Source organism: Saccopteryx leptura, chromosome 5, assembly GCF_036850995.1.
Source record: "Saccopteryx leptura isolate mSacLep1 chromosome 5, mSacLep1_pri_phased_curated, whole genome shotgun sequence".
NCBI lineage: Eukaryota > Metazoa > Chordata > Mammalia > Chiroptera > Emballonuridae > Saccopteryx > Saccopteryx leptura.
In genome coordinates this window covers 194,360,650-194,375,164 of record NC_089507.1, presented here as the reverse complement: position 1 = coordinate 194,375,164, position 14,515 = coordinate 194,360,650, and the positions used below count along the sequence as shown (strand labels likewise).

General features: G+C 48.4%; 1 protein-coding gene and 1 pseudogene across 2 annotated transcripts in view; both read left to right on the top strand.

Annotated features, from left to right (window-relative positions):
• Positions 1-5,938, top strand: part of ATRN (attractin) — a 149,670-nt gene extending 143,732 nt beyond the window's left edge. The window contains exons 29-30 of one of the 2 annotated variants that reach the window (XM_066387329.1): positions 1,550-1,714; positions 4,322-5,938. In XM_066387329.1, the coding sequence (XP_066243426.1) occupies positions 1,550-1,674 (125 nt within the window). In that variant the 3' untranslated portion in view covers positions 1,675-1,714; positions 4,322-5,938. Of the gene's footprint in view, positions 1-1,549 lie in introns of both variants that reach the window. The other variant, XM_066387328.1, reaches the window with a different exon arrangement.
• Positions 5,939-9,099: 3,161 nt separating this feature from the next.
• On the top strand, positions 9,100-11,329 carry LOC136406944 (protein kinase C zeta type pseudogene; annotated as a pseudogene).
• Positions 11,330-14,515: the final 3,186 nt, after the last annotated feature.

Here is a 14,515-nt window from a genome sequence, read left to right as displayed (position 1 = left end):
GTGTCCTTACAAGGGGAGGCCTATAGGCATGGCCAGGACCTACTGCCCTCACTTCACAGGGGAACAGCTTGATTTGCTCTCACCCAGGGATTCCTGTGAATTGAGCCCCTAACTCAGCCTTGCCTGTGTTGAGGGCAGTGTGACCCATTGACCTGAAGACTCGGGGGCAGTGGCAGGGCGCTAGCTGTGGTGGGGAGGAGAAGACAGGCTCACAACACTGTGGCCTCCTCTGCCTCAGTGGCAGGGCGCTAGCTGTGGTGGGGAGGAGAAGACAGGCTCACGACACTGTGGCCTCCTCTGCCTCAGTGGCAGGGCGCTAGCTATGGTGGGGAGGAGAAGACAGGCTCACAACACTGTGGCCTCCTCTGCCTCAGTGGCAGGGCGCTAGCTGTGGTGGGGAGGAGAAGACAGGCTCACGACACTGTGGCCTCCTCTGCCTCAGTGGCAGGGCGCTAGCTGTGGTGGGGAGGAGAAGACAGGCTCACGACACTGTGGCCTCCTCTGCCTCAGTGGCAGGGCGCTAGCTGTGGTGGGGAGGAGAAGACAGGCTCACGACACTGTGGCCTCCTCTGCCTCAGTGGCTTCCTGGTGTGCCCCACCCCCTGGGCCCTGATGAAGGCCTGCTCACTGCTTGAGACCCCCAAAAGTGGGGCCGTCCTTGCCACCCCTTCTCAATGCCCTGTTTTAGAGGGGGTCCTTCTCTGGGCTCCCAGAGCACCTGGCTCTGCCTTTGGTTTAACAGTTGTCACTGTGGCCCCTCCACCGAATGTCAGGTGCTAAACCTGCCACAGAAAAGCTACCCTCCCTTACTCCCCCATTTTTTAGGCCCAGGGAGGCGGAGTGACAAGTCTGCCAGCCCAGCTCCTGAGGGCCTCAGCCAGGCTGAGCCTGGGCCACCCTTCTCCCTAATGAACATCTGTGAACGGTTACCAGTACAGAAAAAGAGAATGGAATCTGCAGTCCCTGAAGCCAAGCAGCACTATAAGACTACCTCCGTTCATTCATTGACTCCTCATATAAGCCCTGTGTTGTTGTTATTCCCCCCTTTACGAATGAAGAAACTGAGGCACAGGGAGGTGCCCCAACCTGCATCACGGTATAGATAAAGAACCAGTAGTGCTGGCTGGGTGACGAGGGACAAATCAGAATTTCAGTGGAAAAGGGGGTGCTTTCTCTAGGCATCCTTTTGGGGGCAGGCAGGAGAAATATAGTGCTAGAGTACGTCTGCAGTCGTCCTGAAATGCCCCCACCACCAGGTAGAGCACTTGGCTTGAATGATCTGCTGAAAAGCAAGGTACACCTTTTGTGTCAATGGTGGGGGGGAGCAAAAACTACGTATTTGTTTTTGCATAACTAAACCCTGAAAGAATATATGCAAACTGCTGACCGGTGTCTCCGCTGGGGCAGAGTGGAAGGCAGATTCTCCACAGACTTTATTGCTCTATTTACTGCACCGTGGGAATGTAAACAAGAGTTTTAAAAATTATTTTTAAAAATAAAAGCAAGCAACTCCTTAACACGCATTATTTCCTCTGTGGGTTCTCCCTAGGCCTCGCAGTAGCCAGCGCCCTGGTGGACATTTCTCAGCAGATGCCAATAGTGTACAAAGAGAAGTCAGGAGCTGTGAGAAACCGGAAGCAGCAGCCCCCTGCGCAGCCTGGGACCTGCATTTGATGCTGGGGCCAGGACTCTCCGTGAGCGAGCGAGAAGTGGGGTGAGGTGTGGCGCACTGGAGCCGTCTGCAGGGAGGGAACAAGCAGGAGACGCTGTGCCGAGCGGAGCAGGGCAGAAAACTGAAAACCCTCCAACTGGAAACATCCGACTCATCTGCATGTTCACAAGCTTTCTTTGACAGTTTCTCCCATCTGTGCTCCAGCATCTAACCTTTTATTTTTGCATAGGAAATAATTGATTTAATTACAGATCCAGGGGTGATCCAGATGTTGCTGGAGGAGGCCAGTATGGAGCCAGTGAGAGCTAGGAATGACACTCAGGTTTACTTCTGGGAAACTGGTCTTGGGACTGTCTCAACTGTGCAAAAAAAAAAACGTAGTGTTTACAAGTAGACATGCTTCATCAGTTGTTCTGGAACGTGGTCTTTCAAAACCGGTCAGGTGAATGAACTTGTTTTCATCTGAAGCCTGCTATCTTTTTTAAAAGATGTGCTATTTATTATTGCACGTTTTAGGCAGATACCTCTCTTCCAGGGAGTAGCTTTCTTCTAGTTGAGCACTAATAATGGTCCATCTCTTTTGAATCACATTAAACTGAGATAGAAGGGGGCTATTTTAAATGCCAAGGTCAGCAGTATTAGTTAGAATGTAAACTGGTGTAACAGATAGTTTTCTATAGCAACTTGATTAACTTAGTCTTAATCCACTTGAAATTCCTCTCTCTCTCTTCCCCCCCTCTTTCTGTCTCTCTCACACACACATACACACACACACACACACACACACACACACTAAGTGCCTAGACTTTAAATAGATCTAGCAATTGGAAAGTTAGTAAGCCTGAGTTTTTACATAATTGCATTCCTACATTCTTATAAAATTTAAATAGCTACCATTGGCAATCTGCTTTTTTTCTAAAATGTACTTTGCAGCCAGGAAAGAAGTCTCACCCCAAGCAACCTTTATCCCAGCAGCAGGACTGAGAGGACAGCAGAACTGACCTAACTGTAAAAGCTCCTGTTTGTATTGTTGTCAAAAAAGATACTAAATAGGTGTGACCCTGTGTCCTCCCGCCCCAGGTCACTCTAGGCCTGATGTTTGCTTCAGCCTTTCTGGCCTCCTGCTGCCAAGGCACCACAGACGGGACCCCCTCATGCTACTTGTCTCCCTGGAGCAGAAAAGACAGTGACAGCACCTGCATCAGAGAGCACCTCTGTCCGGTAGCCTGCTCCAGGCAGGTCATTGCAGGCGCCCGGGGAACCGGGGACCACACACCAGGAGAGGGACGGTCTCCCGGTCTCCCGTTGGCAGAACCTGCCCGAAGCCTGGAGAAGGACCTGGAGCTGTGTGCCCTCCTGCCCCCAGGAGGGGCTGGGCTCTTTCCTCCTCCCCAAACCCAGGTGGTAGCTGTGGGGAGGACAGTAGACACTAAAGTGTGAAAAGCACATGGAAAAAATGAAGGAGGAAAAACTATGCCAAATAGAAAGTGACCAAATGTCCGTGGGCTGGGACAATGCCTGCTTCTCGGCCCAGGGCACTGCGGGACATCGTGCTGTCCGTCTCAGGTGCTCTGTATTCTGGCATTACGCAACAGCCTCCCGCGACCTCTCTTCTGCTTCAAAACCTGGGGTTCTCTGGCATTGCATTGTGGGGATGGACCTCTAGACAACAATGCTCAACTTTTTGAATTTGGAGAAATACTCAAAAGAGCAAAAACTGCGGCATTTCACCTTAAATGCAGTGCCTAGAGAGGAGGGAGTATTATCTCTTCCCCAGTATCAACCCCACTCCCATGAAGAATTGCCTGGAAAGATGTTTTCAAAGAAGTTGAAACCCATAAAATACTGTCTGGTACACAAAACACCTCTAGTTTGAGACTCACCTCTCAAAAGCTGTGTTTACACATCACTATTCAAGAGCAGATGGTTCTAGAAAAGACCTTCTCTATGAGCTCCCCACCTCCCTATTCCAGGTCACGGCACCCACAGAGAGCCTGCCATGGACTGGCCCTTCACCTCTGTGACTACCGCGACGCTTCTTGGCCAAGAGGGAGGCACTGAGAAGATCCTACCACAAGGGAAATACTTGTTCAAAGTATTTCCAGTGTCCCCTTGGCCAAAGAAGTCTCTTCCCCACAGTAGTTGCATGCCTTGAAATAACAGGCACCATGTCCCACAGCCACCTGGTTACTGTTTTTTTTTCCTAAAAGGTAATATTTAGTTTTAAAAAGGAAGAAAAGAGCAAGTGAAGTTTAATTCTGCTCCAACAGTGGGGAAAGCGCTGCATCCACCTGCTATTGCTTTGCAGCCCACAGCAAACAGCTTCCTCCAGGCTCCGGCTGAAGGATGGAAGGGCAGGAGACCAGGCACTCAGCTTAGAGCCAGTTACCGAGAGGGCGTCACCCGGAACTTCAGAGGTGTCTGCATGTCATGGGAGAGCCTATATATAAAGTAGTCATGACAACACTGATATTGCACTTGTACATAACTAGACAGTAGTGTCTGGAATGTTCAGACATTTGGAGTGTACATAAAACAAAAATAGCTAAATGTATTTTTATTAAATGTAATGGTGTCCGAATTTCACCTAATATGTTTTTGTGCCCTATTCTGAATATCCAAGTTCAGAGAAGTCCTCTCTCTCATTAGGCCCTAAAACATTGATAACAAAGCTGAGATGGACATCCCCATCATGCCGAAGTATTCAGCTGCATCTGGTATCAACTGGCTAACCCTTAAAACCGACTCATCTAACGCTACACAGATGAAACCTGGCAGAGCGTGTGGAGATGCGGCAGTGGGAATCTGTCACTTGCTGGCTGCGAGTGCGTCGTCAGTCTCTGTCAGCCTCTTGGTGCTGTGGGTGGCCAAGGACAACCAATCTCATCCTGAGAAATGTTTTTTCAAGGCTTTAAATTCAGAGATTATACGTGTAGAAATATTTTCCAAAAGCAGTTTCCAGGCTGCATTGTGGTTTGTCTAAGTTTTTAATGATGTTTCCCAGGACCATGGTTTACTATACGGGAAGCTGGAGGTGAGAGTGGGGTGGCTAGCTTGTTCATACACAGCTCCTGTTCCCCATGGAGAACCACATGCACCCTGCCTCCTGCGCCCCTACCCCCTACCCCCTCTACACACAGCTTGCGGAGAAGTCTGTGCGTCCCTGGGTGACCACCTCCGAAAGGTAGGAGGAGGCGTGGGGGAAGGCAGCTCACACTCCCCTGAGTTATCCCGGAGGAAAAGCAGCGCTGGACAGAGGACTGGCAGCCAGAACAAAAAGAGTATCTGTGGGTGAGGCCTGAGGTGCATTTGGCGACATACCAGAAAATGGGGGGCAAATGGAAAGACCAGAGCACTATGAGTGAAAGTCCTGCTCCTTCAGCTTTAACGGGGTGTATCTGTGGGAGGGGTGGGAGCAATTCACTTCCTTGGGGGGTGGTGCCCTTGTCATGTACACCTTTAATCCTTCAGTTTCATTCATTCGTCCATTCAACAGACATTCACAAAGCACTTACTAACAACCTAAGCTAATGCTAGAGCAGTGACCGAAATGAAAAAAGCTCCTGAATTACAACAGAACCAACTCCAAAACCCATGAGAACTGGCCATGCTGAGGGCAGACCCAGGAAAGCAGAGGGTCTGTCCTCGGGGCCATGCGCCGCTCTGTCTGAAACGTTTACCCAATTTACCAAACTCGGCCTCAGAAATCATGGTGATGATTTGTAGAGAGCCAGGCCCGCCAGGAGACATTTCCCGAGTGGTTCAAACTAATGAATGTTCTTGCCTGCAGGGAAATGATTTGTAGAGAAGAAAACTGGCAACTTCTCTTTTAAAGGCAATAATGTAATCGACTTCCAGTAACTGAATTTGTGCACAAAACATTCTAAACACTAGTGAAGCCTGTTTCATTAAACTAATTCTGGCTCTGGAAATGTTTTGTTCTATAGTTATTTACTTTTTGTTTGTTTGGATTCAAGCTTAGTTTGTTAATATGTATAATTTAGCATCTATTGCACTCATGTAAATACAGAGTAAGTATTGTAAACTATTTCATTGCTGGGGATTGTGGGTGTTATACATACATTTAGGACTGCAACTTTTTGGTATTTTTTGTATTGTAAAATAACAGCTAATTTAAGCAGGAACAAAAGAATTAAGGGAGGTCTGTGCATTTTAAACACAAATGTGAAGAACTTGTATATAAACAAAAGTAAATACTATAGTACAAACTTCCTTCTGAAATAAAAGTAGATCTGGTAAAAATGGGGGGTTTTGTTCTGAGTCTTTCATTTTCATTTTGTTTTTCACTTTTATAATTTGGTCATTAGAGCCTTAAGGAAAAACGTGTTTAAAATGGTTCTTACAGGCCTGACCTGTTGTGGCACAGTGGATAAAGCATCAACCTGGAACACTGAGGTCACCAGTTCAAAACCCTGGGCTTGCCACCCAAGGCACATGTGGGAGTTGATGCTTCCTGCTCCTCCCCCTCCCCTCTCTCTCTGTCTTTCACTCTAAAAATAAGTTTTTTAAAAAATATAAAAGGTTCCTACATTTCAGACTGCCACAGAGGAAGCACTTGGAAATCAAGGATGAAGGTGTAAGACCACCCGGTTTGGCACCTCAGACACCTCTGGGGGAACTTCCTAACGTCCCACTCAACCTGTGCACCCTAGAAATGACAGTGGATACTGGTGTGTAGAGCGGCGCACACAGATGCTGTCCCGGGTCTCTCAGCATTCTGTCTCCACACGGGCATCTGGATGTCTCTCTAGGTCTTCCAAACTGCTAAATCTCAGGTGTGCTGATAGGTTTCACCCCTCCTGGCCCCAAGCATTGTCATTGGTGTTGAGTTGTAGATGATGTTCTATGTCCACTCAGAGTCTTGTCTGCGGGCCCAGCCCCACTCTGTGCAGCTCCTGCCTCCAAATGGGGTCAGAACTGTTTCAGTGCCTGGTGTGGAGTGCAAAACGCCCAGGATATGAGCATCGTGAGAGTTGAGAATATGGGAGAAAGTGCAAGGAAGGATGAGTGTTCATATAGGGGAGGGTGGGCATGGCATGAGATCAAGGGGTTGGGGGTAAAGGGGGATAAAGGTGCCCGCCACACTTGGGCCCAGGCCTGGAAGGAAAACAATTGGACTGATGGCTGCTATAAGGTTGGCAGTACCTTGAAACTTGTGGGGTAGGCCATGGGAGCCATCAAGTGTTGCTGACCAGATAAGACCCTGTGTTGTAACACTGTGGCAAAGACTGCTATGTCTTCACCAGACCTGTTACACTTTGCCTCTGGATGCCCAGGTCAGCAGCATCTCTCAGCTCCTTTGCAGTTAGGTTGGTGCCATAAACTGAGTGGTGGCCAAAGAAATGTTGGAAGAAATGATGTACACAAGTTTCAAACTTGGCACATGCCATGCTCCCACATGGGACTCCCTGGGAGTCAGGTATTGAACATCTTGGGGGACAGTGGGTCCCTGAGTCTCCACTTAGAGGCAGGCCACCTGGGCAGGCTAAAGTTCTGGTCTTACTCTTATTTAACATACTCCTGGAAATCCTAGCCACAGCAATCAGACAAGAAGAAATAAAAGGCATTCAAGTTGGAAAAGAAGAAGTAAAACTATCATTATTTGCAGATGATATGATATTGTATATAGAAAACCCTAAAGTCTCAGTCAAAAAACTACTGGACCTGATAAATGAATTCAGCAAAGTGGCAGGATATAAAATCAATACTCAGAAACAGAGGCATTTTTATACACCAACAATGAACGGTCAGAAAGAGAAATTAAGGAAACAATCCCCTTCACAATTACAACCAAAAAAATAAAGTACCTAGGAGTAAACTTAACCAAGGAGATTAAAGACTTGTACTTGGAAAATTACAAAGCATTGATAAAAGAAATCAAGGAAGATACAAACAAGTGGAAGCATATTCCGTGCTAATGGTTAGGAAGAATAAACATCATTAAAATGTCTATATTACCCAAAGCAATCTATAAATTCAATGCAATACCAATTAAAATACCAATGACATACTTCAAAGATATAGATCACATAATCCAAAAATTTATATGGAACCAAAAAAGAACACGAATAGCCTCAGCAATCCTAAAAAAGAAGAATAAAGTGGGAGGTATCACACTTCCTGATATCAAGTTATACTACAAGGCCATTGTACTCAAAACAGCCTGGTACTGGCATCAGAACAGTCATATAGATCAATGGAACAGAACAGAGAACCCAGAAATAAACCCACAGTTCTATGGACAACTGATATTTGACAAAGGAGGTAAGGAAATACAATGGAGTAAAGACAGCCTCTTTAACAAATGGTGTTGGGAAAATTGGACAGCTACCTGCAAAAAAATGAAACTAGATCACCAGCTTACACCACTCACAAAAATAAACTCAAAATGGATAAAAGATTTAAATGTAAGCCTTAAAACTATAGGCATATTGGAAGAAAACATAGGCAGTAAGCTCTCTGACATCTCTCAGAGCAATATATTTGCTGACTTATCTCCACAGGGAAGTGAAATAAAAGACAGGATAAACAAATGGGACTATATCAAACTAAAAAGCTTTTGCACAGCTAAAGACAACAAGAACAGAATAAAAAGACAAACTACACAATGGGAGAACATATTTGACAGTACATCTGATAAGGGGTTAATAACCAAAATTTATAAAGAACTTGTAAAACTTAATACCAGGAAGACAAACAATCCAATCCAAAAATGGGCGAAAGAAATGAATAGACACTTCTCCAAAGAGGACATACAGATGGCCAATAGGCATATGAAAAAGTGCTCAACATCACTAATCATTAGAGAAATGCAAATTAAAACCACAATGAGATATCACCTCACACCAGTCAGAATGGCACTCATCAACAAAACAACACAGAATAAGTGCTGGTGAGGATGTGGAGAAAAGGGAACCCTCCTGTACTGCTGGTGGGAATGCAGACTGGTGCAGCCACTGTGGAAAACAGTATGGAGATTCCTCAAAAAATTAAAAATCGAACTGCCTTTTGACCCAGCTATCCCACTGTTAGGAATATACCCCAAGAAAACCATAGCACTGTATGAAAAGAAGAAATGCACCCCCATGTTTATGGCAGCATTGTTCACAATAGCGAAGATCTGGAAACAGCCCAAGTGTCCGTCAGAGGACGAGTGGATAAAAAAGCTTTGGTACATATATACTATGGAATACTACTCAGCCATAAGAAATGATGACATCGGATCATTTACAATAACATGGATGGACCTTGATAACATTATGCGGAGTGAAATAAGTAAATCAGAAAAAAACTAAGAACTATATGAATCCATACATAGATGGGACATAAAAATGAGACTCAGAGACATGAACAAGAATGTGATGGCGACGCGCCCGCCGTGCCCCCGCCAGGTCCCGCGCCACCCAAGTTCTGCGGAGTTGGCCGGGCCGGCGCCTCTCGGACCCGCGCCCGCGCGCTCCTTTCCGCGTTCCGCTGCTGGCTCCACCTGGCGTCTGGCTGCTGGGCGCCCAGTGCCATGGCTCGAGCGCCCCGGGCGCGGCGCTGACGTTGGCCGGAGCGCGCCATGCCCAGCAGGACGGGCCCCAAGATGGACGGGAGCGGCGGCCGCGGCCGCCTCAAGGCGCACTACAGCGGGGACATCCTGATCACCAGCCTGGATGCGGCGACCACCTTTGAGGAGCTCTGTGCAGAAGTGAGGGAGATGTGCAGCCTCCACCAGGGGCAGCCGCTCACCCTCAAGTGGGTGGACAGTGAAGGTGACCCCTGCTCCGTGTCCTCCCAGATGGAACTGGAGGAGGCATTCCGCCTGTCCTGTCAGCGCAGGGATGATGGGCTCATCATTCATGTTTTCCCGAGCACCCCCGAGCAGCCCGGCATGCCCTGCCCAGGAGAAGACAAATCCATCTACCGCCGCGGAGCCAGAAGATGGAGGAAGCTGTACCGCGCCAACGGCCATCTCTTCCAAGCCAAGCGCTTTAACAGGAGAGCGTACTGCGGTCAGTGCAGTGAAAGGATATGGGGTCTCGCGAGGCAAGGCTACAGGTGCATCAACTGCAAGCTGCTGGTCCATAAACGCTGCCACGTCCTCGTCCCGCTGACCTGCAGGAGGCATATGGATTCTGTCATGCCTTCCCAAGAACCTGCAGCAGATGACAAGGACGGCGATGTGGACCTTCCCTCTGAGGAGACCGATGGCATTCCTTATATTTCTTCAACCCGGAAACGAGACGACAGCATTAAAGATGATTCTGAGGACCTCAAGCCAGTTATCGACGGGATGGACGGAATCAAAATTTCTCAGGGGCTGGGGCTGCAGGACTTTGACCTCATCAGGGTCATTGGGCGTGGGAGCTACGCCAAGGTCCTCCTGGTGCGGCTCAAGAAGAACGACCAGATCTATGCCATGAAGGTGGTGAAGAAGGAGCTGGTGCACGACGATGAGGACATCGACTGGGTACAGACAGAGAAGCATGTGTTTGAGCAGGCCTCCAGCAACCCCTTCCTGGTCGGCTTACACTCCTGCTTCCAGACGACTGGTTGTTCCTGGTCATAGAGTACGTCAACGGCGGGGACCTCATGTTCCACATGCAGAGACAGCGGAAGCTTCCGGAAGAGCACGCCAGGTTCTACGCTGCTGAGATCTGCATTGCTCTCAACTTCTTACACGAGAGAGGGATCATCTACCGGGACCTGAAGCTGGACAACGTCCTCCTCGATGCTGACGGCCACATCAAGTTAACGGACTACGGCATGTGCAAGGAAGGCCTGGGCCCCGGTGACACCACGAGCACTTTCTGCGGAACCCCGAACTACACTGCCCCAGAAATCCTGCGCGGAGAGGAGTACGGGTTCAGCGTGGACTGGTGGGCGCTGGGGGTCCTGATGTTTGAGATGATGGCCGGGCGCTCCCCCTTCGACATCATCACCGACAACCCCGACATGAACACCGAAGACTATCTGTTCCAAGTGATCCTGGAGAAGCCCATCCGTATCCCCCGGTTCCTCTCAGTCAAGGCCTCCCACGTCCTGAAAGGATTCTTGAACAAGGACCCCAAAGAGAGGCTCGGCTGCCGGCCACAGACTGGATTTTCCGACATCAAGTCTCACGCATTCTTCCGCAGCATAGACTGGGACCTGCTGGAGAAGAAGCAGGCGCTGCCACCCTTCCAGCCGCAGATCACTGACGACTACGGTCTGGACAACTTCGACACGCAGTTCACCAGTGAGCCCGTGCAGCTGACCCCTGACGATGAGGACGTGATAAAGAGGATTGACCAGTCCGAGTTCAAAGGGTTCGAGTACATCAACCCACTACTGCTCTCCACCGAGGAGTCCGTGTGAGGCATCCCGTACCGTGGACACGTCTGAATGACCCCCACTCGCCTTCATCACAGCGCATGCATGCCAGGGAGGGACCTGCCACCGAGACCGCGGCTGGGGCTGAACAGCCTCGCCTCTGCCCGCACGACGGCTTCATGCTGGAGGACTTTGCTTCCTGTGCCTGTGTCGTGGAGGTCCCGCGGTGAACACGTCCAAGGGAGACACGGTCCCACGATTTCGAAGGTGCACATTTTCCACAGAAAACAGACCCGACCCGCTCCACCGGGAGACTTACCTGTAATGTCCCGAGGAATAAAATGTGCCGATGGTGTAAAAAAAAAAAAAAAAAAAAAAAAAAAGAATGTGATGGCAACGGGGGTGGGAGGGTGGGGGGAGGGGGGATGGGGCGAGGAAGGAAAGGGGTTGGGGGAGGGGAGGGGCACAAAGAAAAACCAGATAGAAGGTGACAGAAGACAATTTGACTTTGGGGGAGGGGTATATAGCACAATCAAATGTCAAAATAATCTGGAGATGTTTTCTCTCAACATACATACCCTGATTTATCAGTGTCACTGCATTAAATTTAATAAATAAATTTAAAAAAAAAGTTCTGGTCTTTGCATCACTGAAAAGCAAACTTTCACTACTAACCCACTGAGATCTGAGGCTTTACTGCAACAGGTAGCTTTTCTTACTCTAATACACAAATTGGTACCTTGAAGTGGAAGACAATGTAACCAAAACTGAAAAACTGTGGCATTGGCTCCTGAGAGACCAGGTAGCAGGCACACAGAGGCCACAGGTGGAACAGCTGGGGATCCCTCCCAGGCTGGGGCCAACCGTCTGGAAGCTGTTCCGTTTGATAACTTGGAAAGCAAACTACACATCCTTTCAGTTTTTAGCTCAAGGGAAACAAGTTGGGGAAAAAGCAGAATGTGATATGTGCTGGTTATTGGATGCTTTTGACAAGGCATCACAAGAAAGCTGAGTTCCAGAATTAATTCATGAAGCACAAGGGAAGGGGGTGGAGAACCCTGAAACCCAGAGTCTTGGAGTACTGGAAAAGCCAACACATCTTCTTCTTGTCTCCAAACAGTAAGAGGTACCTGTGAACAACAAAGACCCGGTGACATTTGGTGACTCTGGTTCCAGGTCAGAATCAAGTACAGAATGTGGTCTTCCCTCTAGGCCTCAAAACTTTAAGCCGCTGTCTTGAGGGAAAGGCATATAGATAAGGAAGAAAAGAAATAAAGCCAACTTTAGAACTGCATCCAGGAGAAGAACCAGGAATGTCGTCACTGACACGGGACTTGCACTCGAAAATAAAAAGTGTAAGTTTTTGAGGGAATTATGTTGCCAGAGAAACCATTAGCTTGACTTCTAAAAATGAAAACAAACAGGCCCTGGCTGAGTAGGTCAGTTGGTTAGAGCATCATCCTGAGACACCAAGGTTTTCAATCCCCAGTCAGGGCACAAACAAGAATCAACCAATGAACACATAAATAAGTGGAACAACAAATTGATGTTTCTTTCTCCCCCTCTCAAAGAAAATTAAATAAAAATTAAAACAACCCTGTGACTAATGAGGAAGCTTAATTAGAACCATCTGCAGCCAGGACACGGTTGTGTAAGACATCTGAGGAGAGCACAAGCCAAGGCCAGCTCAGCTGTGGCCCAGAGTGTAGATCTGGGCCTGGTTGGGAACTGCCCCCACCCCAGGATTTCAAAACTGCTATAGGCCAGTGATTGCTGTGAGTCCACCATGCCCATCCTCCCTGTACAGGCGGGTCACTGCCGGGCACCAGGGATTTCACAGTAAACAAAACAGACAAAAACCCCTGCCCCATAGTTTACAATGTAGTGGATGAGACAGATAATGAGTACAAGGTCAGATAAGTTTTGTGAAGGTAAAAATAGGGTTGGGGGTAGAAAGTGCCGGAGGGATTGCTACCTTAAGTGGTGGTGCTGAGGGACCATTCTGATGGACAGCTGAGCAGAGAGCTGAAGGAGGGAGCTGGTTTGGAGGCACAGCAGTAACAGCACACCTGGTGTGCAAAAGCAACGTGGGCTACCACTGGCACAGGACTTTTGGAGACATTTTGGAAATGAGTGGAAGTGATTTCAATTGCATCGAAGGGGGAGGCCTTGTGATTTATTTAGTGGGCCTGAAGGTAGTTATCCTGTAACACACAGGACTCACCCACCCAACAAAGAACCCACACACATCCTCACTTGATTTTCAAACATCTTGCTGAATGTTTGTGTACGTGAGAAAATCTTTCTAATTTTTTTTTTTTTTTTTTTTTTTTTTTTTTTTTACAGAGACAGAGAGTGAGTCAGAGAGAGGGATAGACAGGGACAGACAGACAGGAATGGAGAGAGATGAGAAGCATCAATCATTAGTTTTTCATTGCGTGTTGCAACACCTTAGTTGTTCATTGATTGCTTTCTCATACGTGCCTTGACTGTGGGCCTTCAGTAGACTGAGTAACCCCTTGCTGGAGCCAGCGACCTTGGGTTCAAGTTGGTGGGCTTTTGCTCAAGCCAGATGAGCCTGCGCTCAAGCTGGTGACCTCGGGGTCTCGAACCTGGGTCCTCTGCATCCCAGTCTGACGCTCTATCCACTGTGCCACCGCCTGGTCAGGCTCTTTCTAATTATTTTAGTGTAGCACCCAACCTTATGATAAACACAAAGTATATATTTGAGAGCTGGTTTGATACACAGTTTCCCAGAAATGCAACTATTGTGCAAACATGGGAAAACCAAACTCTGTTTCTTTCATAACTTTACCAAGATCTGGTTATCATTTTGGAATATTCTGTCACCAACAGCAATGTCATTCCTGGTAACAGTCCCCAGCCCACACACCTGCCTGGGGTGTATCTGAACAGACACACCCTGCAGCCTCGCATTTCTAGCTGTGTAACGTGCCTGGGGAGAATTCTCTTCCATCCTGTGTCCCCAGCTCAAGGACAGGCCCAGATGACCCCAGTGACTATGAAGGTGCTGCGCAGGGAGCAGGGGACCTGCAGGCAGGCCCATCTGCATACCCTGTGGGCCTTCCCTCCTCATTTGCCCAACCCTGATCCCTTGAGTGCTCAGTTTGTGAGGTGATTTATTTTGTTCTCTTATGTGTGTACTCATCTTAATTTTCCTCTCTGTGTTTTCTGTCTTGGGCTGGAGGCTCCCTTGGGGGTGGGGTAACATGTCCCTGGCAGAACAGCTGCCCAAGACATCCTTCAACTCAGCCCTTCCCCAGCTCAGAGAGGTGGGGCCATGTTTCTGCCTCCTTGCACATGCATGCCAGACTCCCTGCCCAGCTGGGGGATGTTTCCTGAAGCCCTGCAGAGCCCGTCTTCCTGCCCCTCTGGAAATTTCACTATTTCCTGTAAATATTAGGTGGTTCTGTGAGATTAGCCCTGCATCTCGATTGGGGAGGGTAGGAGAAGGGCGGTGGGGAGTAAGCAGTTTCCACATCTACCTAGTGCCTTAAACAGCAG